The sequence below is a fragment of the Panulirus ornatus genome, chromosome 32, assembly GCF_036320965.1.
Source record: "Panulirus ornatus isolate Po-2019 chromosome 32, ASM3632096v1, whole genome shotgun sequence".
NCBI lineage: Eukaryota > Metazoa > Arthropoda > Malacostraca > Decapoda > Palinuridae > Panulirus > Panulirus ornatus.
In genome coordinates, this window is record NC_092255.1 from 16,550,705 (window position 1) to 16,578,062 (window position 27,358).

Sequence of the window (27,358 nt, forward strand, 5' to 3'; positions counted from 1 at the left end):
ATTCCAGGCATGCTTCGTAAATCCATGACCAAAAATGCACCTTTTCTGGAAACTGCACTTGGAGGATTAGGTTCCCCAGTCTAATCCCTAACCCTTTAGTGAGCAGGTCAAAGGGAACTTTTGCACTGAAGGGTTAAATGCTAGTTAAGGACAATAATGCCCAGTTGCTTGAAGTCATATCTTATCCTATTTACTGTATCTTATAGTATTCTCCAATTATGAATTTAGAGATCTAGGTCTACTTACCAAGCATCTTGAGTTTACCAATGATTTTGTCACGTTTGGCAGATTCTGAACCATTAAAAGCAATGAAAGTTCCTCGTCCACGCACTGCACTTATGTGTTGAGGGAACTGTTGTTGAAGTTCTCGGAGGCCCTGAATAATGAGAAAAAGTATTTTGCTGAAACACTGGTAAGTAATATGTTTACAAGTGATAAAAAGTCAAATAGCAAATTAATCTGGTGATGGAATGCAGGAATACATAAAAAAAATTCTACTGCAGCCTTAATGTTAGCACTTCCACAGTTGCCTATCACATTTCATGCATTTCAGGCAGGATACCAACCACTACATTACACTTCTGAGACTGATGTTAAGTGGACATCATAAACCAAAATTTTTTGGCATTTCTGGTGAGAAAACTGGCCAAAGGTAATTAACCCATTCAATGCAAACAGGAGGTATATGTGACTGTGGTGCACAGTACATGATCATAATTCTTGAATCACTTCCACTTCAAGGCAATAGATATGGCCATTAATGTTTGTGGTCACATCCTCGAAATTGCTAGCAGGTGTAACAGCTTGAATTTTTTCCCAAGCACAAGTCAGTCTGTGCTAACAAAAATGTAAGTGATGCCCCACAAGGAATGTGCCCTCTCATTATGTACAGGTACTGTACTATTGTTGAAAACCCTTAGTAATCTTATTTTGCAACAAAAACACTTCCAAAGGTTCCAGACTTATCAATATTTAACCAGTACAGTACACTTGATTACCTCAGATGCCTGTTAGCAGAGCAACATAACTTAAGCATGCATAGCATTTGTAGGCAATTTTTCACCTTTTTTTTTCTCATACTTGATTGCAGTTTCCCCACTTAACAAAGAAGCACCTGGAAAAGATGAAGAAAGACCATATCCGCAGACATCCATTTTCTAGCTGTTATGTGTAATGCACCAAAACCGCTGCTTTTTATCCACAACCAGGCCCCACAGACCTTTCCTTAGTTATATATCACTTTATTATGAGAATTATGTTTTCATTAATCCTGAATAAAATTTCTTCAGAATGAGAATCTTCCACACACAAGCACGCCAACAGGGCAGGAATACAGGGACAAATCCCCAGACCTAGGCCTTTTGAGCCTCAGAAGAGGGGAGGTGGAATCTAAAGATGTTGATGAAGTATTTGTTCAAGTAAAAGAAAATATAAGAAGGTTTGGCCTTTAGCATTTAAGGCTTAGCCTCGATGAGGACTTTTGTCTGTGACAGAATTCTTAGATATTGGTTGAAAAAAAAGAATTAGCATATTAAAGTACTAAGTCTCTAACTTTGACCCTTAAACTGTAGCTTGTCTCATACGAGTCCACTTAAGCAATTGTGACACGTTTCATGTGGGGTTTACTGGCTCCCACTCTCATATGAATTCTCATTTGATATATGATTCCATATCTTATCTATAGGTGTCACTAGTGACCTAACAGCTGGAAAAAAGCATCGAGCATCACAGTTTTCTATAAATCATACAACGGAATGTAACTGCATCATCAGGGCTAGAGGCCAGATATGCATGCCCTTATTATAGTCAGTTTTATAATACAAGGGACAAAACCTCTTGCATTAGTGTTTATATTTCTAAAGAAATTAGGGCTATAATTTTCCTTTTTTTTCATAAATATTCACCATTTCCTACATTAGCATGGTAGCATTAGCATCAGAGGACTGAGCCTTAGAGGGAATATCCTCACTTGGACCCCTCTCTGGAAAAAAAAAAAATAGAGATATTCCCAAATCTCTGCAGTAGGTAAGCATCATTTCAAATGAACTGCACAGCATAAGATTTAAATGAGAAATCCCTGTCTCACAGACAGATAGTAGGTTTGAATAGAAATCACTGCCATCAAGTAGCTAACACACTAACGTACCTTCATGAGAACCTCTCCTGTTTCCATGACATTCTCCAAAAGATGGTCACGATTAATAACCCGGATAACCTCTTCTAGCATGATGACCTTTGAAGGGTCACCCATCCAGGTGTTGTATATGCGGTATCCTTGAGGTGGCCTGATAAAGTTAAAACAGAAAAATCGTAATTTCTTATATGCATTTCAATTTCCAGTCCTTAAAAGCTATGATGACTGTCTAGTTACCAGTTCTAACTCCATATTCATCTGCTGAAATTTCAAATTATGATTATTGTTTTGATAAGCAGAAAGAGGAAACTAATTATCAATGCATCTTTTGATTCTCAGTCTTCATCAGACCAAATGGAAACGAATGATCAATATGCTTTTAATTCCAAGTCTTTACTAGACTCCTCTGTGCTGCTTCATGCCAAAAGAAAATATAATAGAGAAAAATATTACTGGTCTTATTACCATCATTTTTGAGTCTAGGTATAACTAACCAGGAAAAATCAGGGAAAATTTAAATCACACTTACTGATACCCTTATTCTACATCTTCTAGCTACAGTACTACATCTTCTAGCTTTGAGTTTTATTCCATTTGTCCTGGTGACCATACTTTCATGTATTTTGAAAAGATGTTTTTGACTAGCTTTATCGAACTTATTCAGAATTTTGGACACTTGGATTAAGTCACTGCGAAATATACATTTTTTAAGGGAGAAGAGATCCAATTGTTTTAGTCTCTCTTAGTATGCCAGATTTCTAAGGGATGGGATCAATTTTGTCACATGTCTTTGTATTTGCTATAATTTTTCCTCATCTTTTTTATAGTTTGAGGACCAAAACTGGACTGCATGTTCAGGGTGTGGTCATATTAGGGAATTATAAAGTGTGAGAATTATTTCTGTCTTGTAATCTATGTTCCTGGCTACGAAACCTAATATTTGGTTGCCTTTTGTACTTGCTGCTTGACAATGTTTAGTGTGTTTCAGATTGTTTCTCGAGACAACTCCAAGGTCCTATTCTTCCTTTACTTTAGTAAGAGAGATTCTGAATAGTTTGTTGTTGTAACATATATTCTTATCTCCAATGTGCGTAACCTTACACTTGTCTACATTAAACTTCATTTTCCGTTTGTCTGACCACTCTGCTAGTGGACTGTGCATAACCAGACTGCCAAAAAGTTTGCAGCACATAAGAAACAGGTAAAGAAGCTGGATCTTCAGGCAGGAATAAGAAGGAAATGCGTTCGAATGATAGAAGATTTTTTCAGTGGAAGGGAACAACTAGTGAATGTAACTTTTATCCTTTAAGGTTAGTGGATGACCAGAAGAGCCTGAGTAAGAAAACTGACATCATACAGAATTTTAAAAAGTTGTATGATACAAGAAAATGCTTGAGATGGGGGTTAACAAGTGTAAAACTCCTTTCCATACCATATAAATTGGTAATAGCAAACACACACACACACACCAATTCATTTTGGACAATGTTTCTTTTAGGCTGTAATTTGTTATGAAGCTTTTTGGCAGCTCTTTCACTGATACAAATTGTCTTATGTAATTCAAAAGACATGCTTTTAGTTCATTAATGAAATGTGGCTTTAGTTTTTCACATAATCTTTTCTCCAATTTGAGACATTTTTTAGTGGTCCCATTACTAATTTGTTTTTCTCTGTACATGCATCAAGGTAGTTATGTGTGATTCAAATGAGGATGAGAGAAAAGTATTTAATTTCACAGTTTACCTGAATTCTTCCTTGCAGAAATATCCACCTGTCATCATCTTTTTGCTGAATGTTACAATGTCTGGAGCTTCTGGAAGGTCAAAATGTTCGTGGCACCAGATCTTGCCAGTGGGGCCACCACCAGTTTGAACCTCATCAATGAGCAGTGCTGCACCAGTCTATGGAGTGGAAATTTAGTCATGATAAAATGAGAGATTTCTTTTTCTGTGTTTGAGGCATGGTTTAGGAAATGTCATAACTTTTTCTGTTCTTATGGTCTACTCCATACAATATGAAAATACCAAGACATTCCATGTAATAGTATTCTTGCATTCAACTGCTAAACAACCAAAGTTAACACAGCATGATACCAGGTCTTCCCTCATTTTAAGTGAGACTGTCAAAACAGCTACATTATGAGTAAGAGGTACAGTGTTTTCTTTTCCAGTGTATGTACCAATAGTGTAGAAATAAATCTCTCCAAATAATGTAAATTCATTCAGTGTGATATGTTGGGATACCAGTGTTTCATACTAATCAGTGTTCCCATTCATACAAAATTATGCATGAATTATGCCAAAATATTCGGATTAATACAAAAATTTCAATCCCCAAACATGTAGGTTGATTTGGATAAAACTGAAAGTGGATGGAGAGAGATGGGTGCATATGCACCTGGGCATGAGAAGAAAGATCATGAGAGGCAAGTGTTTTGGGAGCAGGTGAGTGAGTGTGTTAGTAGTTTTGATGCACAAGACCGGGTTATAGTGATGGGTGATTTGAATGCAAAGGTGAGTTATATGGCAGTTGAGGGAATAATTGGTGTACATGGGGTGTTCAGTGTTGTAAATGGAAATGAAGAGCATGTAGATTTATGTGTGGAAAAAGGACTGGTGATTGGGAATACCTGGTTTAAAAAGAGAGATATACTTAAGTATACGTATGTAAGTAGGAGAGATGGCCAGAGAGCGTTATTGGATTACGTGTTAATTGATAGGCGCGTGAGAGACTTTTGGATGTTAATGTGCTGAGAGGTGCAACTGGAGGGTTGTCCAATCATCAGCTTGTGAAGGTGAAGATGAAGATTTCTAAAGGTTTTCAGAAAAGAAGAGAGAATGTTGGGGTGAAGAAAGTGGTGAGAGTAAGTGAGCTTGGGAAGGAGACTTGTGTGAGGAAGTACCAAGAGAGACTGAGTACAGAATGGAAAAAGGTGAGAACAAAGGACGTAAGGGGAGTGGAGGAGGAATGGGATGTATTTAGGGAAGCAGTGATGGTCTGCACAAAAGGTGCTTGTGGCACGAGAAGCATGGGAGGTGGGCAGATTAGAAAAGGTAGAGGGGTGGCATGAAGAAGTAAGATTAGTAGTGAAAGAGAAGAGAGAGGCATTTGGATGATTTTTGCAGGGAAAATAACGTAAATGACTGGGTAATGTAAAAGAGAAAGAGGCAGGAGGTCAAGAGAAAGGTTCAAGAGGCCAAAAAGAGGGCAAATGAGAGTTGGGGTGAGAGAGTATCATTAATTTTAGGGAGAATAAAAAGAAACAGACGAAAGAATGGCCCAACCCACCCACATACACATGTATATACATACACGTCCACACACACAATATACATACCTATACATCTCAACGTATACATGTACATACACACACAGACATATACATATATACACGTGTACATAATTCATACTGTCTGCCCTTATTCATTCCCTTCGCCACCTCGCCACACATCTAATAACAACCCCCTCCCCCCTCATGTGTGCGAGGTAGTGCTAGGAAAAGACAACAAAGGCCCCATTCGTTCTCACTCAGTCTCTAGCTGTCATGCAGTAATGCACCGAAACCACAGCACACACAACATAATGTTCTTTATTCTTTTCAAGAGCCACTAGCATATATACTCTGTCATTTGTGAACTCTGATCATACTCTTTATTTACTATCATATCTGAAACACTGTCATGCAGTTTTCAAACTAAATCTCTAAAATACCTACAGTACCTGATTTCATGAATAAATGAAAGGTTTCAGACTAAACCTCTTAAAATACTTACGATACTTTATTTTAAGAATGAATGAGAACCTCTAACATATGCATGCAGTAACTCAAATGTATATCTATAGTAACTGAGAGCATGTAACATACCCTTTTGCCTATCTGCTGTAGTTTCTGGAAGAACTCTGGTGAAGCATGATTATCTCCACCCTCTGATTGGATAGGTTCAACTACAATGCCAGCCACTGGCTTCCCCATGCTTTTATATTTGTGGATAAGGTCCTCAACCTGAAAGATGTCGTTTTAGTGAGAAATAATGTTATGGTAAAAAAGCAAATTATTTTATCATTATCATTATTATATATACTGTCTTTCATACTTTTCTGTCATTTCCAACTATAGCAAGGTAGCATCAGGAAAAGATGAAGAATGGCCTCTCTCCTGGACCCATTCTCTAGCTATCATGTGTAATGCACAGAAACTAGAGTATCCTATCCACGACCAGGAACCAAATATCTCTCTGTGGTGTCCCCCACCTGATTCGTATGCCCTGGTTCAGTTCTCTGATGGCATGCTGCCCCCTGTATACCACATTGTTCCAATTCACTTTATTCTATGCACATCTTTTAACCCTTCTATGTACGTCTTTTAACCCTTATGCATGTTCAGGCCCCAAGCACTCTTTTTTACTTCATCCTTCCATCTCCAATTTGGTCCACTCCTTCTCCTTTTCCCCTCAACTTTTGTCACACATGTCCTCTTTTTCAACTTCTCACTCATTCTCACCATATGTCCAAACCATTTCAGCACATATTTATTAGCTTTCTTAGCTAGACTCTTCTTATTACCACACTTCTCTTTTACCCTTTTATCATTTACTTGATCCAACAGCCTCGCACCACATGTCCTTAAACATTTCATTACCACTCTCCATTGCACATTTTCATCTATAGCCGATGCCTTGCATCCATACATCATCACTGATATGTCTAAAGTACAACTAACCGAACCAATATATATAAAGTTTTCCGTATTTGGTTGCCATTTCCTGCATTAGTAAGGTAGTGCCAGGAAACTGATGAAGGAAAACACATCCACTCACATACACATATGTGTACATATATGCACATACATGTACATATATATACTTACAAACATATATATGCATATGTATACACATGTACATATTCATACTTGCTCGCCTTCATCCATTCCCAATGCCACCCTGTCTCAAAGGAAATAGCACAAATGCTTGAAGGAAAAGAAGAAAAGATAACATACATTTTCTTCTCTTCTCTCACACCCAATTGCTGCTTCCTTCATCAGCAAGACCATGCCAAGAAACAGGCAAAGAAAGGCCACATCTGCATACACTCATTCACTAGCTGTCATGTGTCATGCACTGAAACCACAGCACCATGTCCACATCCAGGCCCCACAAACCTTTCTATGGTTTACCTTGGACATTTAACTTGCCCTGGTTCAGTCCACTGTCAGCACATCAACCCCAGTATACCACATCATTCCAATCCACTTTTTTTCCAAGCGTGCCTTTCACCCACCTGCATACTCAAACCCTGATCGCTCTGTATCTTTTTTACTTCATCCTTTCATCTCCAATTTAGTCTTACAGTTTTCCTTGTTCACTCTTTTACTCTCTCCGTGTGTCCAAACCATTTCAACACACCCGCTTCTGCTCTCTTAAACACTCTTTTTATTTCCACACCTCTCCTACTCTTTCATTACTAACTTGAGCAAACCACCTCAAACCGCATATTGTCCTTAAACATTTGATTTCCAAAACATCCACTCACCTCCACACAACTCTTATCTATAGCCCATGCTTTGTAACCGTATATTGTTGGAACTACTATTCCTTCAAATATACCCATTTTTGCCTTGAGATAACATTCTCTTTTTCCACATGTTCTTAATGGCTCCAAGAACCTTTGCGCCCTCCCCACTCTATGCCTCTCTTCTACTTCCATGGTTCCATTCGATGCTAAGTCCACTCCCAGATATCTAAAAAACTTCACTTCCTCAAATTTTTCTCCATTCAACCTTACATTCCAACTAACTTATCTCTCAACCCTAATGAACCTAATAATCTTGCTCTTACTCACATTTACTCTCAACTTTCTCCTTTCATGCACTTTTCTAAACTCAGTCACCAACTTCTGCAGTATCTCACTTGAATTAGCTACCAGTGCTGTATCATCGGCAAACAACAATTGACTCACTTCCCTGGCCCTACCATCCCCAACAGACTGCATACTCACCCAACTCTCCAAAACTTTTGCATTTACCTTCAAAACCATCCCATCCATAAATACATTAAATAATCAAGGTGACATCACACACCTCTTACACCAGTGATGAAAAACTTCACTGCCAGCAGCTTTCCTCCCACACCATTTATTCATAAGATGTCCACAATGCACCTCTATCAACCCTATCATATGCCTTCTACAGATCCATACATGCCACATACAAATCCATCTGTTTTTCTGAGTATTTCTCACATGTAATCTTCAAAGAAAACACCTGACCCACAAATCCTCTACCACTTCTGAAACAACACTGCTCTACCCAGTTTTATGCTCTGTACATGCCTTCACCCTCTCAATCAATACCCTTCCATACAATTTTCCAGGTATACTCAACACACTTATTCCTGTGTTCGGTCTCTGTTAAAGCATACAATGATGTTGAAAGATCTGACGATGCCACAATGATGTCTGACAGCTTGACCATGCTAATAATACAGGAAAAATATCATATATTTACTGTGCTACTTCAATCTTTTTCAGTTTCAAATAACAGACAAGTTTTGTATATCATAAATCAGTCCAGCATTTGCCATTTTTTGATCTAACAGAAGCTACAAACCATCACAGGACCTTGTTACCCTTTGGGACCAGCACCTCACAAAACCAAAAAGTCTTGGAGACTCACTTTTGAATTTTAGTTTTCTTGAATTTGGCAATGTTAACATATGAGTGTGGAGAAATATGGGTAAAGTGGTATTTATGCTGTGTGAGGACAGTAAATTCAACACTGATATCCTAGAAGCCTCTAAAGACACTGATGTTAACACTACTTCTTAACTCATAGACTCACTTCCTCTAGACTCTTTCGGTCCTCTTCCTGGTTCTCTCGTACATGTTCCTCAAGGGGGTACTTGTACTGAGGGAACTGGGCTATAGGCCAGTCCATGGATGGAATATCCATTTTATGAATAGCTTTGGAGTGAGTGGTGGCCAGGCATCCCATCGTTCTTCCATGAAAAGCACCTGTAAATGAAATGCAAACATGTTACCTTTACTGAAGAGTATGGTTTTAAGATCAGAAGTGGAATTTGTTTAGAATTATCCATCATACTCATACTTTAATAAATAAGAAATATATGATTTAAATCTGGTATCTAAATTTAGTTTTAGTTGACATTTAACAACCTTACACAAATACATGAAACTGCTTTCAAGGTACAACTCACTAAAAAAAAAGAAATATGATCTTGCCTTATGGGCTTTGCTCAGGTGTAGGCCAACGCTATTATTGGATGCACTCTGGGGAACATATATACATATACACACATATTTACTGATATGTTTCTTATGTTGACAAGTTAGCATTGGGGATGGACAAAGAATTGGCCTAGTTTGGTTACATTCACTTACCAGCTTTCATGTATGATGCATCAAAACCACAGCTCTCATCCACAACCAGGCTCCATGAATCTTTCCATGGTTTCCCTTAACCACTTCACATGCCCTGGTTTAACCCACTGAGAGCATATCAGCTCTTGTATACCACATTGCTCAGTTTTTGTCTATCTCTTGCACACCTCACACCCTTCTGCCTGTTCAGGCCCTGAACACTCAAAGCACATTTCATGCCATCCTTTCACCTCATACTTGGTTTCCCCTATTTTTATGTTCACTCCTCTTCCAACATGTAAGCCCTTTTGGTTATCTTCCTGTCACTTATCCTGTCCTTATGTCCAAACCATTTCAGCAAATCCTCTTTAGCTCTCTTAAGCACAGACCTCTTAAGTGCCACACCTTTCTCTTGCCCTATCATTTCTTATTTGATAAATGCCCTCACTCCACATGTTGTCCTCAAACACTTCATTTCCAAAGCATCCATTGTCTCCCATGCTTGCTTATCTTGGGCCCAAGCCTTCCATCCATAAGAAATATATTAGAATTATTATGTCATCAAACACACTTTTTTTTGCCATATCTGACAGTCCATTAACTCTAATCAATGTGTCAAGGACCTTAACCCCCTCAACTACCTTGTGGCCCACCTCAACTTTCATATTTCCATTCACTGCTATATTCACTCTGAGGTATCTAAAACATCCCACTTCCTCCAGATTAATTTCAACATTACTCAAACAGATTAACCTGTCTCTTTTTACTTCTTTTATTCACAAGAAATGAGTTATTCTCAACTTTCTCCTTTCACATACTGTCCCAAACTCGGACATCATCTTCTGTAGTTTCTCACTCGGATCTACCACCAGTGGTATGTCATCAGGAAAGAGCGAATGACTGGTCTCTCAGGCCCCTCCACTGCAACTGACTGTACATCTGCTCTTCTCTCTAAGGCCCTTACATTCACCTCCCACACCACCCGAACCATAAACAAATCAAAGGACCCCTTTCTTGAAAAAATTCTGAAGTTACTCCTGGATCCCTTAGGAGCTTCTACAGCTCTAAGGCTGCATTATTTCCAATATTAGGGAAACGATGGATTTCATCAGGCATGCATGGAATAGAGTAAATTGGAACAATGAGGAATACTGGGGTCGACGTGCTGTCAATGGACTGAACCAGGGCATGTGAAGCATCTAGGGTAAACCATGGTAAGGTCTGTAGGGCCTGGGTGTGGATAAGGAGCTGTGGTTTCGATGCATTACATATAACAGCTAGAGCATGAGTGTGAGCAGATGTGTCCTTTTTTCAACTGCTTCCTGACACTACCTCTGATGCAAGGGGTGGCGATGCTGTTTCCTGTGGGGCAGGGTGGCGCCAGGAAAGGATGAAGATGACTAAGTTTGAATATGTACATTTGTATATATGTACATGTATGTGTATATATGAGTGGATGGGTCTTTCTTTGTCTGTTTTCTGGCACTACCTTGCTAACGCAAGACATGGGATAAAAAAAAAAAAATTTTTTTTTCTTTTTTTCTTTTTTTTTTTTGCTTTGTCGCTGTCTCTCGCGTTTGCGAGGTAGCGCAAGGAAACAGACGAAAGAAATGGCCCAACCCACCCCCATTCACATGTATATACATACGTCCACACACGCAAATATACATACCTACACAGCTTTCCATGGTTTACCCCAGACGCTTCACATGCCCTGATTCAATCCACTGACAGCACGTCAACCCTGGTATACCACATCGATCCAATTCACTCTATTCGTTGCCCTCCTTTCACCCTCCTGCATGTTCAGGCCCCGATCACACAAAATCTTTTTCACTCCATCTTTCCACCTCCAATTTGGTCTCCCACTTCTCCTCGTTCCCTCCACCTCCGACACATATATCCTCTTGGTCAATCTTTCCTCACTCATTCTCTCCATGTGCCCAAACCATTTCAAAATACCCTCTTCTGCTCTCTCAACCACGCTCTTTTTATTTCCACACATCTCTCTTACCCTTACGTTACTTACTCGATCAAACCACCTCACACCACACATTGTCCTCAAACATCTCATTTCCAGCACATCCATCCTCCTGCGCACAACTCTATCCACAGCCCACGCCTCGCAACCATACAACATTGTTGGAACCACTATTCCTTCAAACATACCCATTTTTGCTTTCCGAGATAATGTTCTCGACTTCCACACGTTCTTCAAGGCTTCCAGAATCTTCGCCCCCTCCCCCACCCTATGATCCACTTCCGCTTCCATGGTTCCATCCGCTGCCAGATCCACTCCCAGATATCTAAAACACTTTACTTCCTCCAGTTTTTCTCCATTCAAACTTACCTCCCAATTGACTTGACCCTCAACCCTACTGTACCTAATAACCTTGCTCTTATTCACATTTACTCTTAACTTTCTTCTTTCACACACTTTACCAAACTCAGTCACCAGCTTCTGCAGTTTCTCACATGAATCAGCCACCAGCGCTGTATCATCAGTGAACAACAACTGACTCACTTCCAAAGCTCTCTCATCCCCAACAGACTTCATACTTGCCCCTCTTTCCAAAACTCTTGCATTCACCTCCCTAACAACCCCATCCATAAACAAATTAAACAACCATGGAGACATCACACACCCCTGCCGCAAACCTACATTCACTGAGAACCAATCACTTTCCTCTCTTCCTACACGTACACATGCCTTACATCCTCGATAAAAACTTTTCACTGCTTCTAACAACTTGCCTCCCACACCATATATTCTTAATACCTTCCACAGAGCATCACTATCAACTCTATCATATGCCTTCTCCAGATCCATAAATGCTACATACAAATCCATTTGCTTTTCTAAGTATTTCTCACATACATTCTTCAAAGCAAACACCTGATCCACACATCCTCTACCACTTCTGAAACCATATATATATATATATATATATATATATATATTTATATTTATTTATTATACTTTGTCGCTGTCTCCCGCGTTTGCGAGGTAGCGCAAGGAAACAGACGAAAGAAATGGCCCAACCCCCCCATACACATGTATATACATACGTCCACACACGCACTGATCTTTGGTCCAATACTGATCAATTTATATATTTTCACATCAGTAAAGTAATTCCAGTGAAATATCTTGGGGGACCTTTTGTGGAACCAGTGATTTTGCATATCCGAGCCAAATAATAAAGCTTTTACTGCTATCTAATCATGTACCAAGCCAAAGAAAAGGAATGTGTTAAAAAACACAGCTTTCCATGCCTTGATTCAATCCACTGACAGCACGTCAACCCCGGTATACCACATCGCTCCAATTCACTCTATTCCTTGCCCTCCTCTCACCCTCCTGCATGTTCAGGCCCCGATCACACAAAATCTTTTTCACTCCATCTTTCCACCTCCAATTTGGTCTCCCTCTTCTCCTTGTTCCCTCCACCTCCGACACATATATCCTCTTGGTCAATCTTTCCTCACTCATCCTCTCCATGTGCCCAAACCACTTCAAAACACCCTCTTCTGCTCTCTCAACCACGCTCTTTTTATTTCCACACATCTCTCTTACCCTTACGTTACTCACTCGATCAAACCACCTCACACCACACATTGTCCTCAAACATCTCATTTCCAGCACATCCATCCTCCTGCACACAACTCTATCCATAGCCCACGCCTCGCAACCATACAACATTGTTGGAACCACTATTCCTTCAAACATACCCATTTTTGCTTTCCGAGATAATATATATATATATATATATATATATATATATATATATATATATATATATGAAAAAAAAATATTTTTTATATTTATTTTGCTTTGTCGCTGTCTCCCTCGTTTGCGAGGTAGCGCAAGGAAATAGACAAAAGAAATGGCCCGACCCACCCCCATACACATGTATATACATACACGTCCACACACGCAAATATACATACCTATACATCTCAATGTACACATATATATACACACAGACACATACATATATACCCATGCACACAATTCACACTGTCTGCCTTTATTCATTCCCATCGCCACCTCGCCACACATGGAATACCATCCCCCTCCCCCCTCATGTGTATATATATATATATATATATATATATATATATATTCATATTTTATTTATTATACTTAATCGCCATTTCCCGCACAAGTGAGATAGCACCAGAAAACAGACAAAGAATGGCTCATCCACTCTTATATAATCATGTATATATACTTGCTTGTCTTCCTCCATTCCTGTCGTTACCCTGGCACACAGGAAATAGTATTGCTACCCCCGCTTCAGCAAGATAGGAAAACAGACAAAACTCTTCTACACTAAGTGAAAAGTCATCTTTGGTGAAGCTGTATCATGGGAAGTACACTTAAGGTTTACACTGCGAGTGAAAAGTCACCTTTGGCAAAGCTATATCATGGGAAATGCAGTCTCTTTAAAGAACTTCTCATTATAAAGAATTCGTTTTGCCCTGCTACTGGAAGCAGTGCAGACTTGGGCTTACCACATTTTCATATTTTAATTAAAGAGTCAGTGTTTGTCAAACCTGTGAATGAAAGCAATGAATATGAGGGACATCCAGGTGCTTGATTAATCATGCAGCTTTCCAGTTCTTCCTGTGTAAAGTTGATTTCGCCACCTCGTTCCTTTGTGCGGTACCATATGTATATAGCCTTGTAAGCATTTTCATTGCTGCAGGAACCACATGCCATAGTACACAGGTGTTGCAGGCCTGTTGGTGCTACCTGTAATACAACCACAGTAAGAGTTTTTAACAATTTGGAGACCACTTGTACAGGCTGAGAGCAAATGAAATGAGGGGAATGGAAGGGTATTGGAAGGTATCTAGGGAAGCAGGGCTGATATGTGTAGGTGAAATATATGGCATATAGAAAGTGAGATGTGGGTAGTTGGAGGCAGTTATTATTTTGGGTAATATTCCTTTGAGTTGTCTGCTTGTATCTCTGCCCTTGAGGCTTGGGCCTGTAGTATATATCTGGCAGCTGCTTCCCATAGCTTCTGTCTGGACTGACCAGACAAGAAATGGCTGTTATGATACCTTTGGAATTTTCTTGGTCCTCATGTCTTTCCCTCTTCCTGAAACCACCTTTAAGAATAAGGTTTATAAAAACCAGCAGAGCTCTAATTCATTTTTATTTTATTATTCTCTTGTTTAACTTTTTTCCACCAAAGATGGCCTTTGACTAGGACATGTTTTGCCTGTATCATGTCGGTCATTATATGAAGAAAATGTATGAAGAGGGAATCTTCAATAAGAAACAATGTATTTTGGATGACTCAAGATTATCTGGGTTCCAAATGCCAAACAAATATTAATGGAAGTTAGTTGTCCTGCTCCTAGAACAGGAAAAGTGCTCTTCCAGATGTTACTGTAAACATGAGTACAGTCTGAAGTAGTAAAATATGCTGCAGATATCATAAAAGCCATATACCTGCTACCAGCAACTGTTGATCCATTTGAGATTGTAAGAGAATATTTTTCATTATGAAGGGCTTCTTATCAAGCAATGTGGTGAAATCCTGGAAAACTGGATATATTGGTAACAACCTGAAATAAAGATATGAGGAAGCCTCATTGATTCAGTTTTCTATTTTCCCATTGTTTATCCCATCAGGTAAATTTATTTATATCTGCAAAGAAGTACAATAATGTCAGAATATAACCCCTGTTTAACATTAAATCAATAGTAACACTGGATTCGCCCTTTTTTTACATTGTTAATATCATTTTTCAAAGAAAATGAGAAGCTCCTGTGGTTTTCAAGGAGAAGCTACCTAGGTGAGAAGCAATATGGATTTGGAGAAACGAGTTTGTGCAAAACAAAACTTTAAAACTAATCAGTACGAGGAGTGTGATCTGTCTTGGAAATGGATGCATAAACCATGACTTCTTGTAATGCCATGAGGCATTTCATATTGCCCTGCAAGAGGTTGGATTTTTAAGTAGCATAATGGGAAAACTCCTTTGTTGGATCAAAATCATCAAAATGGAAAGGATCAGAGGATGCATGTCAAATTTGCCATTTCTTAGTAGGTAGGAGTGACCACTGGCATGCTTGTCTTAAGGCTGCAGCTGTTCTTGATCTGTGTAAATAATTTACCAGAAGGACTAAATTCATATTTCATTATCTTTGTGGATGATCCAAAGGTCATAAGAGAATTAAGGAATGACCATGATTGAATCAAATTACAAAAAAATTAGAAAAGTATCAGAGTTGATCAGTAACAAGGTTGATGAAGTTCAACTCAAGCAAATACAAGCATTGAAGAATGCCTAAGAATGACAATAAACCGGTTAGAAACAAGCTACATTGATGTCTGTGTGTGGAAGATATTTTTAAGCCAACACAGTGTCCAGCTTATCTCCAAAACACAGTACTGTATTAGGGTAGTTGCAACAGAAATTAATTTGCTTTTGGGTTACTACTAGAATTACATTTAAGTACATAGATAAGGAAGTGTTCACTTTTCTATTAAGAGCTTACTTTAGTCCTAAGATAAGAGTATACATTTTAGGTTTGGTCTCTACACTTGAAAAAAATTAAAACATCTAACAGGGAAGGTCCAACGGAGAGCAACAAAAATGTTACCTAAAATAAGAAAGTTAAATTATAGGAAAATATAAGTCTGCTCAGAGAATAAGGGAAAACCTGATTACAATTTACAAGTTTCTTAATCAAACTGACAATACCCATTTCTTTTGAAAGATGTATGGAAAAAGCAGGGAGAAGTTATACCAAGAAAGTAAGCAAAAAAGTTACTAAGAAAGATGTGAAGAAATTCATCTGTAGTAACAGACTGGATGATGAATGAATGAAATATACTGTGATGAGATTAAAGGCAGACAATATACAGAGGTTTAGAAAATTGTCAAGAATGAAAAAAAAAGCTTTACAAATTTTTTCCCACGAGTGTAAAGTCTCTATTCATACTGTACAAACAAATGGTTACTCATTTTTAATCATACTGAAATATGATTATTTTGATGCTGTAAAATGTTAAAGGTATAGTTTAAGGCTTGGCTTTTTATGTTTCTAAAACATGATCATAGCAGAAGAAAGTTCAAACATGATAATTCATATAATGAAAATGGAAATACCAACAAGATGTGCAAATGTGAGACCATTTTTTGTATACTCGTATTATGTTATTAGAAACTGTTGCATTTATCATATTTTCCAAAAATACAATGTTTGTACTTTTTCAAACATGAGGGAATTGTATTGACATTCATCAAAATGAAAAAATCAAAGAAATAAATTTGATGTTGGGTTGGAGCTTCCATGGTTACTCTGTTGTATATATTCCATAACAATGTTATGCTGCAATTATTCTTGAAATACAGTTTCAATTATAGTGGTCCTCTGCTTAAGATGGAAAGACAGTGACAGGGCTTTAGCAAAAATCTTGGTATCCTTGTATTCACTCAACTCTTGCATTGCGTGTACTTTATTGTAATAATGATGAAGACTTTATATTTGATTGGAACAGCAATAGCAATACATTTTAAGACTCAGTACATGAAACCTACGACAGGGCTATCAATTGGAATAAAGTAAAAATATATAATGGTTTAACATACAAAACAGTTACTATCAGAGTATCTAGAAACAATACATTGAAAGGAATACAGAGTACACTCACTTGAAGAAGGGAGTTCTGGAGCCGTTCTGGCCAATCAGTCCCTGGGAAGGATCCTAATGCTGGCCGGTTAATGAATGCTTTCTAGAAAAAAAAAAAAAAAGGCTGTTGATTTCCCAAAAGAAAATAAGAAAAATTAAAAGTTTCCAATAAAAATAAGGATATCACACTGTAATCAGTAGAACACACAAATTTGTTGACATCTTCACTCTAGTTATCAGTGCTTTATACATGACAGCTGCAAAGTGGAAGAGAACACATGAGGCTATGTCTTTGTTCCTATATTTAAATGCAGGCAGCAAGTATGAATATGTACATGTGTATATACATATGTATGTGTCTGTTTATGTATATGTATGTATACGTTAATATGTATATGTATGTATAGTATGATACGTGCGTGTATGGGCGTTTATGTATATATATGTGTATATGATTGTTTGGGCCATTCTTTGTCTGTTTCCTTGCACTACCTTGCTGACAAGGGAAACAGTGACTAAGACTACTTCCCAAGTGTTCCCCACATGTCGTAGAAGGTGACTAAATGGGGCAGGAGCGGGGGGCTAGACCCCCCCCATATTCAAATTTCTAAAAAGGGAAATGGAAGAGGGAGTCAAGCAGGGAGTACTCATCCTCCTCGAAGCCCCAGACTGGGGTGTCTAAATGTGTGTGGATGTAACCAAGATGATAAGAAATGAGAGATATGTATGTTTGAGGAAAGAAATGAGAGATATGTATGTTTGAGGAAAGAAATGAGAGATATGTATGTTTGAGGAAAGAAATGAGAGATATGTATGTTTGAGGAAAGAAACCTGGATGTTCTGGCTCTGAGTGAAATGAAGCTCAAGAGTAAAGAGGAAGAGTGGTTTGGGAAAGACAGTCTCGCTGAAGCAGGGGATAGCAATACTGTTTTCCTGTGGGGCGGAGTAGTGACAGGAATTCATACTTGCTTGCCTTCATCCACTCCTATTGCTACCCTGCCCCACAGCAAGGTAATGCCAGGAAGACCGACAAAAAATGCCACATTCATTCACACTCCGTCTCTAGCTGTCATATATATTATCTTTGGGATAGGGGAAAAGAATTCTTCTCACATATTCCCTGATATCATAAGGCAACTAAAAGGGGTGTGAGTGGGAGGCTGGAAATCCTCCTCTCCTATTTTAGTTTTCCAAAAGAAGGAACAGAGATGTGGGCCAAGTGGGGACTTTTCCTTCTGAGACTCAGTAGTCTGTTCTTAATGCTACCTTGCTAATGTGGTAAATGGCGAATATGTTTGAAAAAATGTAAATATGTATATCTGTATTTGTATCTGTCTTTCATACTTATTTATCACTACCTGCAATAATAAGGCAATGTCAGGAACAGATAAAGAAAAATATGACTTTAATTACTCACTTACCATTATCTACAACCTGGCTCAACGGTAACAAAATAATCTTTGGCTAAGGTGAACCACTGGATCAGATTTTTATATCTGTGCTTTATGAAAATAGTTAGTCATGGTGGATGCCATATTTACTGTGCATTTTCCACAAGGAGCTATGCTTGGATTTCTTAGTTCATCACAGCCTTGAGAAGCATATGTCTGTAGTACATGTGCTTAAAGAGTAAGCCAATCCTATCAAGAAAGTTAGTTCTTTTCTGGAGTGAGTTACTTGTTGCATCTGAGTTTTCTATTCTGCAAATTTCTTAATCTATTTATTGCCTATTGTTTCATATTTTGATTTTATCCCAAAAGTGGCTAATTTTCTGTAATCTGTCTTGAAAATGAATCTGGTGTCTAAAAATGCTCTTAGGTTGAGGTTTAGGTGAAGCCTCCCTGGTCAAAGTTTAGGTTAAAACAGGTTTCCTTAGAAATTTTACTTTGTATTTTTCCTGTGCTTGTAATATTCTCCAGCTTTGATACAGGTTTAACACTGCTGGGGTACCTTAGTTAATGGAATTTCCTTGTTGTAAAAGGCTTACTTTACTTGCCAGGTTCATCTCTAGTAAAAACTATGAATTGTACATTGACCAGTTTTGTTTAAATAATGTCAAGAACTAAGACTGCAAGGTTCTTCAGATATAAAATTTTTGATAACATTAAAAACTGTAAGTTGCATGGTGATGGGGCAGCATCAATGTGGAAGTAAACTGGAAAAAGTGATTTTCGAAGCCCATTAAAGAGGTTTTAGTAATATATATATAAATATAAGGGTGGCTGAGAGCTTGGGCATGTTTTCTTTCTGTTCAGGAATACATGAACACATTTATGGTACCTCATTTGTGGTATAAGTTAAAAAATTATTAATACATTTTTTCTTTAGCAAGAAAAACCCTTGTGGCATTGTTACAGCAAACAACTTTCATGTCACAGTACAAAATGAATATTTTACTTACAATGTTCATAGGATCGTTGAGAAGGTTTAGGAGGTCTGGGTGGCTGTACCCAAGTGGAAGGGAGGAGATCTGGGTGAAAATATCGAGTAATGTGTTGCCATCCACATCGACCAGGTAGTTGCCAAGACTGCGTTCGTAGTCCACAAACAGCTGGACAGCACGTGACTCCTGCCAGTAGTGAAGCGTGACGGATCAAACCCAGGCTGGGTGGCGAGACCTCAGCTCCACATCCCTAAAGCTGAGTGATGCAACACACATATCAGCCATGGCTGCAATAACTAGGACTAGCTATTCTGTGAGGGCGTCATGTATTTCAGGCAATAGGCAATGCAGTCTCAGTTAAGTATACTACCTAGGCTTCAAGCAGTCTGCCTTATTTAAAAAGTTAAAAATTGACATATTACTGTCTGTCATAACTTAAGGAAATTGAAAGCCTTCAATATCCACAACCACTCTGCCTTACTTTGAACAGTTATGCTAATGACTGTAATTACATACGGAAAGCCTTCATTATTCACCTTGGGAAATATCTTTGTGCCTGTTTATGTACTGTATGCTCATCCTGGTTTTTAGGTCTAACTTTTCCTAACACTGACTAACCAGTGGCTAGTTATGTGGCAACCTGTCAAATAACAGAGGAACATTTATGTTCATGGAATCAATAATTAAAATCAGAGTCAGTTCAATTACACTTCAGACTTACAGCAAAAATAAGAAAAAACTATAACGTATAAAATACCGTATATGCTACAGCGCTTTCCTCGTTGGTAGGAAATTTTCATATATATATATATATATATATATATATATATATATGACCTGCTTCCACTTCCATGGTTCCATTCCCAACCAAGTCCACTCCCAGACATTTAAAACACTTCACTTCCTCCAATTTTTCTCCATTCAAACTTACATCATAAATAACTTGTCTCTCAACCCTGCCGAGCCTGCTTTTATTCACATTCAACTTTCTCTCCTCATACACTCTTCCAAACTCAGTCACCAACCAATGCAGTTTCTCACTTGAATCAGCCTCCATTGCTCTAAGATTGGTGAACAACAACTGACTCACTTCCCAGACCCTCTCATCCCCCACAGACTGTATACTTGTCCCTTTCTCCAAGACTCGTCCAAATATATATATATATATTCTTTTTTTTTTTTTTCCAAACTATTCGCCATTTCCCGCGTTAGCGAGGTAGCGTTAAGAACAGAGGACTGGGCCATTGAGGGAATATCCTCACCTGGCCCCCTTCTCTGTTCCTTCTTTTGGAAAATTAAAAAAAATTGAGAGGGGAGGATTTCCAGCCCCCCTGCTCCCTCCCCTTTTAGTCGCCTTCTACGACACGCAGGGAATACATGGGAAGTATTCTTTCTCCCCTATCCCCAGGGATATATATATATATATATATATATATATATATATATATATATATATATATAATAGTATGTTTGAGGAAAGAAATCTGGATGTTCTAGCTCTGAGTGAAACAAAGCTCAAGGGTAAAGGGGAAGAATGGTTTGGAAAAATCGTAAGAGTAAAGTCAGGGGTTGTTGAGAGGACAAAGCTAAGGAAGGAGTAGCACTACTCCTGAAGCAGTTGTAGGAGTGTGTGGCAGAGGGTAAGAAAGTAAACTCTAGATTGATGTGAGTAAAACTGAAAGTGGGAGAGAGATGGGTGATTATTGGTGCTTATGCACCTGGTCATGAGAAGAAAGATCATGAGAGGCAAGTGTTTTGGGAGCAGCTGAGTGAGTGCTTCAGCAGCTCTGACGCATGAGACTGGGTCTGAGATTTAAATGCAAAGGTGAGTAATGTGGCAGTTGAGGGTATAATTGGTGTACATAGGGTATTCATTGTTGTGAATGGAAATGGTGAAGAGCTTGTGGATTTATGTGCTGAAAAAAGATTGATGATTGGGAATACTTAGTTTAAAATGAGAGATTACATAAGTATACGTATGTGAGAAGGAGAGGTCAAAGAGCAGTAGTGGATTATGCATTATGTGTTAATTGATAGGCATGTAAAAGAGAGACTTGGATGTTAATGTTCTGAGAGGGGCAGCTGGAGGGATGTCTGATCACTATTTTGTGAAGGCTAAGGTGAAGATTTGTAGAAGTTTTTAACATAGAAGAAAAAATGTTGGGGAGAATAGAGTGGTGAGAGTAAGTGAGCTTGGAAAGGACACGTATGTAAGGAAGTACCAGGAGAAATTGAGTGTATAATGGCAAAAGGTTAGAGCAAATGATGTGAGGGGAGTGGGTGAGGAATGGGATGTACTTAGGGAAGCAATCATGGCTTGTTCAAAAGATGCATTTGGCATGAGAAAGGTGGGAGGTGAGCAGATTAGAAAGGGTAGTGAGTGGTGGGATGAAGGAGTAAAGTTGTTAGTGAAAGAGGAAAGAGAGATGTTTGGATGATACTTACAAGGAAGGAGTGCAAATGACTGGGAGATGTATAAAAGAAAGCAGAAGGAGTTCAGGGGGAAGGTGCGAGGATTGAAAAAGAGGGCAAATGAGAGCTGGGGTGATGGAGCATCATTAAACTTTAGGGAGTTTTGGGTGGAGGTGAATAATATGCTTGAGAGAAGAGAACAAATGGAAACATTGGTGAAGGGGGTAAGGGGGAAAATAATAACAGGTAGTGAAGAAGTGAGGAGATGGAGTGAATATTTTGAAGGTTTGTTGAATGTGTTTGATGATAATAGTGGCAGATGTAGGGTGTTTTGGTCAGGGTGGTGTTTGAAGTGAGAGGGTCAGGGAGAATTGTTCAGTTAAGAGAGAAGAGATAGTGAAAGCTTTGCAGAAAATGAAATCTGGCAAGGTGGCAGTTTTGGATGGTATTGCATTTGATTTTATGAAGAAAGGGGGTGACTGTGTCGTTGATTGGTTGGCAAGGATATTCAATGTATGTATGGATCGTGGTGAAATGCCTGAGGATTGGCAGAACGCATGCATAGTGCCATTGTACAAAGGCAAAGGCGATAAAGGTGAATTTCCTTACTACAGAAGCATAGTTTGTTGAGTATTCATGGAAAATTATGTTAGGGTATTGAATGACAGGGTGAAGTCATGTACAGAGCATCAGACTGGGGAAGAAAAGTGTGGTTTTCGAAGTGGTAGAGGATGTGTGGATCAGGTGTCTTCTCTGAAGAATGTGTGTGAGAAATACTTAGAAAAACAGATGGATTTGTATGTATCATTTATGAATCTGGAGAAGGCATATGATAGGGTTGATAAAGATGCATTGTGGAAGGTCTGTAAAATATACGGTGTGGGAAGTAAGCTGCTTGAAGCAGTGAAAAGTTTTTACCAAGGATGTAAGGCATGTGTAAGAGTAGAAAGAGAGGAAAGTGATTGGTTCCCAGTGAGGGTTGGTCTGCGGCAGGGGTGCGTGATGTCTCCATGGTTGTTTGATTTGTTTATGGATGGGATGGTTAGGGAGGTAAATGCAAGAGTTTTGGAGAGAGGGCCAAGTATGCTGTCTGTTGTGGATGAGAGGGCCTAGGAAGTGAGTCAATTATTGTTTGCCGATGGTACAGCCTGGTGGCTGATTTGAGGGAGAAACTGCTGAAGTTGGTGACTGAGTTGGAAAAGTGTGTGAAAGGAGAAAGTTGAAAGTAAATGCGAATAAAAGCAAGAGTATTAGGTTCAGTAGGGTTGATGGACAAGTTAACTTGGATGTAAGTTTGAATGGGGAAAAATTGGAAGAATTGAAGTGTTTTAGAGATCTGGGAGTGGACTTAGCAGCAAATGGAACAATGGAAGTGGAAGTGAGTCACAGGGTGGAGGAGGGGGCAAAGGTTTTGGGAGCAATAAAGAATGTGTGGAAGGAGAAAACATTATCTCGTAGATCAAAAATGGGTATGTTTGAAGGAATTAGGAGCTCCAACAATATTAATGGTTGTGTTAGAAATGAAATGTTTGAGGACAAAATGTGGTGTGAGGTGGTTTGATCGAGTAATTAATGAAAGGATAAGAGAGATGTATGGTAATTAAAAATGTGTGGTTGAGAGAGCAGAAGAGGGTGTGTTGAAATGGTTTGGGCATATGGAGAGAATGAGTGAGGAAAGGTTGACAGAGGATATATGTCAGAGGTGGAGGGAACAAGAAGTGGGAGACAATATTGGAGGTGGAAGGATGGAGTGAAAAAGATTTTGAGCGATCGGGGCGTGAATGTACAGGAGGGTGAGAGGTGTTCAAGGAATAGAGTGAATTGGAACGATGTATACCAGCATCAACGTGCTGGCAATGGATTAAAGCAGGGCATGTGAAACGTCTGGGGTAAACCACAGAAAGGTTTGTGGGGCCTGTGGTTTCGGTGTTTTACATATGACAGTTAGAGACTGAGTGAGAAAGAATGTGGCCTTTTTTTTTGTGTTTTCCTCTTGCTACCTCACTGAAGCAGGGGATAGCGATGCTGTATATGTGCAAGTATATATGCATGTGTATATATCTATATGTTGGTGATTGATCTCGAAGACTTTGGCTGGGAGTGTCCAAACTTGTGTGGTTGTAACCAAGATAAATAGAAGTGGGATAAGTAATATGTTTTAGGAGAGGAATCTGAATGTTCTAACTGGGTGAAATAAAACTCAAGGAGAAGGGGGAAGAATGATTTGGGAATGTCTCAAAGGTAAAGTGGGGTAAACTTGGGTTAGTGTGAGGATGAGAATTAAAGAAGGGGTACCGCTTCTGCTGAAGGAGTTGTGGGAATGTGTTAAAGAGTGTTAAGAAGTGAGCCCCAAAAAGATGTGGGTAAAAGTGAAGTAGATTACGATAAGTGGGTAAATATTAATGATAATGCACCTAGAAACAAGAAAAGGGAGGAAGAGAGGCAAGATGATTTGAGTGTCTGCATTTTTGATACGAGAGATTGGGTATTAATGAAAGGGGACTTGAATGCGAGATATCCATGTCCCAGCTCTTGCCCCAGCCCCTGCTCTATGTCCCACATGTTGCCTTATCCCTGGCTTTATGTCCCATCTTTTGCCTCAGCCCCTCCTTTATCTCACCTATTGCTCCCGTCCCTGTTCCATGCCCCAGCTATTGTCCATGCTCCCACTGAATGTCTTAGGTCTTGCCCCAACCGTTACTCCATATCCCACCTTTCATCCCTGCCCATTCAATGTCCCAGCTCTTGCCCAAACCCCCGCTCCATATTCTAGTTCTTGTTCCAATCCCTTCATATCCTACCGCTGCTCCATGTCCCAGCCCTTGCCTCAGCCCCTACTTCACGTAACAGTTCTTGCCCTTGTCCCGATTCCTTGTTCTAGCGCGTATCCTTGCTCCCATTCCATGTCCAGGTTCTTGCTTCAATCCCCTCTCCATGTCCAAGCTCTTATTCCAGTACCTACCTCATGTCCCGGCTCCATCCTTCTCTCCATTCCATGTCCCACTAGACCTTTCTGTTCATTCCTTGTCAAGCTCTTGCCCCAAATCTTACTCCATACCCCAGCTGTTTCCCCACCCACAGTTCCATGTCCCAGCTCTTGCTCCAGCCCCTGACATTGGTCCTGGCTCTGGCCCCGATCCCCTGTTCCATGTCCCAGCTTTTATCCCAGCCCCTGTCACATGTTCAAACTTTTGCCACAGCTCCTCTAGCATGTCCCAGCTCTTGCTTCATCCTTTGTTCTACGACTCATCTCTTGTCCTCTACCATGGCCAAAGGACAGTACTCCAGCACTTACAGGAAAATCTGCTGTCCAAACTTCTACCCTAGACATCAATCTTTACTCATATCCCAGTCATTATTCCGTGCATAAACTTTTATCCCTTCGCCAATGTTGGTTCAGTGAATACACCAATCACCGGCATGCTCCTCCCCCAAACACACACACACACACACACGAGGACGAGGATATCGATGCAAAATCCCTCGGGCCTCGTAGAGAAAGGGCCCGGAGAAGAAATGAAAATGAAAAAAAAAGAAAAAATAACAGAAATAACTCTTAGAATAATAGAAATATAACTTCAAAAATAAGTTCTGTAGAGGTTATTAATTCTTTGCATATTTCTTTGTCATATGGGCTCCATAGTCCCTTCCCCCATCTCCATGGACCTTAACGCGGTGGTGGGGTTTGTGTGGAGCAGTGATGGCTTAAGCTATGGCAGCGGGGATTTTCCTTTCCATGGTACGTAGGTCAAACCATGCAGCAAAAGGTCAAGCTTAAGCTCTCAGACCAACACATGCGGGCTATTTTTCTCTCCTATACTTTTCGTTCTTCTGAAGAGCGAAAAGTATAGGAGAGTGTGAACGAATGGGGCCTTTGGTGTCTTTCCTAGCGCTACCTCGCACACATGAGGGGGGAGGGGGGTGTTATTCCATGTGTGGCGAGGTGGCGATGGGAACAAATAAAGGCAGATAGTGTGAATTATGTACATGTGTATATATGTATAGGTCTGTGTGTGTATATATATGTGTACATTGAGATGTATAGGTATGTATATTTGCATGTGTGGACGTGTATATATATACATGTGTATGTTGGCGGGTGGGGCCATTCTTTCGTCTGTTTCCTTGCGCTACCTCGCTAACGCGGGAGACAGCGACAAAGCAAAAAAAAAAAAAAAAAGTACTTTTCGTTCTTCCATTTCTTGTTCTTTCAAAACTGAAATGGGTAATTTGAGTTAAAGTTAGTTTCTGAGAATATTCTAAACTGTACTTAAGAGCGCTGAATAGCCTTAGATGCCTATCAGCCTAAATTTCATAATGCATTCCCAAGGGGCCCTGGTCAGTGAGGATCATCAGTGACGTTATGACTGGACGCGCCGGCGCACTAGAGGGTTGTGGGAAGACATGGGAGTCCGGAGTATAGTAGGCTGCCCATGCACGCGTGTGCTGATCACGCATGGATGATAGGGAAAAACGAAAACATTTACAGAAATAAGTATCATCAAACGACAGCATTAATGAAACGACAAAAAAAAAAATCACATAGACGCCATGTCTGTTGGATAAATGAAGTGAAAAGCTAAAATTCTATGCTTGACACATGAAAAGTTAGCAGCCACTGTCCTCATCGACAAAAATGTTCAGATTATGAGACTTGAAAACCTTTGTAGCTTCCGGGCAGGGCAGAGGTGAAAGTACCAACAGCGGTCTACAGACTAAGTGGAGATTCAGCTGAACTTGAGTTCTCGATATGGACAGTGGGTGTAAGTGCAATATGTCGCCAAATACAACAGAGCCAAACACTAGGGAAAATGTTACTCATTCCCTAGTATACCTGTAACTCTGACTGGTATATATATATATATATATATATATATATATATTATATATTTTTTTTTTTTTTTTTTTTTTTGTCGCTGTCTCCCGCGTTTGCGAGGTAGCGCAAGGAAACAGACGAAAGAAATGGCCCAACCCACCCCCATACACACACATATATATATATATATATATATATATATATATATATATATATATATATATATATATATATACACATATATATATATACACATATATATATATATATATATATATATATATATATATACATATATACCAAGATGTGAAAAAAGGAGAGATAGGTAGTATGTTTGAGGAAAGGAACCTGGATGTTTTGGCTCTGAGTGAAACGAAGCTCAAGGGTAAAGGGGAAGAGTGGTTTGGAAATGTCTGGGGAGTGAAGTCAGGGGTTAGTGAGAGGACAAGAGCAAGGGAAGGAGTAGCAATACTCCTGAAACAGGAGTTGTGGGAGTATGTGATAGAATGTAAGAAAGTAAATTCTCGATTAATATGGGTAAAATTGAAAGTTGATGGAGAGAGGTGGGTGATTATTGGTGCA

The 27,358-nt window shown here is 39.3% G+C and overlaps 2 protein-coding genes across 2 annotated transcripts in view; one reads left to right on the top strand and one right to left on the bottom strand.

Annotated features, from left to right (window-relative positions):
- Oseg5 (intraflagellar transport protein Oseg5) overlaps positions 1-27,358 on the top strand; it is a 180,064-nt gene that overhangs the window by 21,216 nt on the left and 131,490 nt on the right. The window lies entirely within an intron of this gene.
- Gabat (4-aminobutyrate aminotransferase) overlaps positions 1-27,358 on the bottom strand; it is an 84,411-nt gene that overhangs the window by 831 nt on the left and 56,222 nt on the right. Inside the window, exons 3-10 of the mRNA XM_071681026.1 lie at positions 19,567-19,734; positions 17,188-17,268; positions 14,069-14,267; positions 8,970-9,142; positions 6,000-6,137; positions 3,878-4,035; positions 2,147-2,285; positions 244-376 (exon numbers count right to left, since the gene is read on the bottom strand). Coding sequence (XP_071537127.1) covers positions 244-376; positions 2,147-2,285; positions 3,878-4,035; positions 6,000-6,137; positions 8,970-9,142; positions 14,069-14,267; positions 17,188-17,268; positions 19,567-19,734 — 1,189 coding nt within the window. The remainder of the gene's footprint in view (positions 1-243; positions 377-2,146; positions 2,286-3,877; positions 4,036-5,999; positions 6,138-8,969; positions 9,143-14,068; positions 14,268-17,187; positions 17,269-19,566; positions 19,735-27,358) is intronic.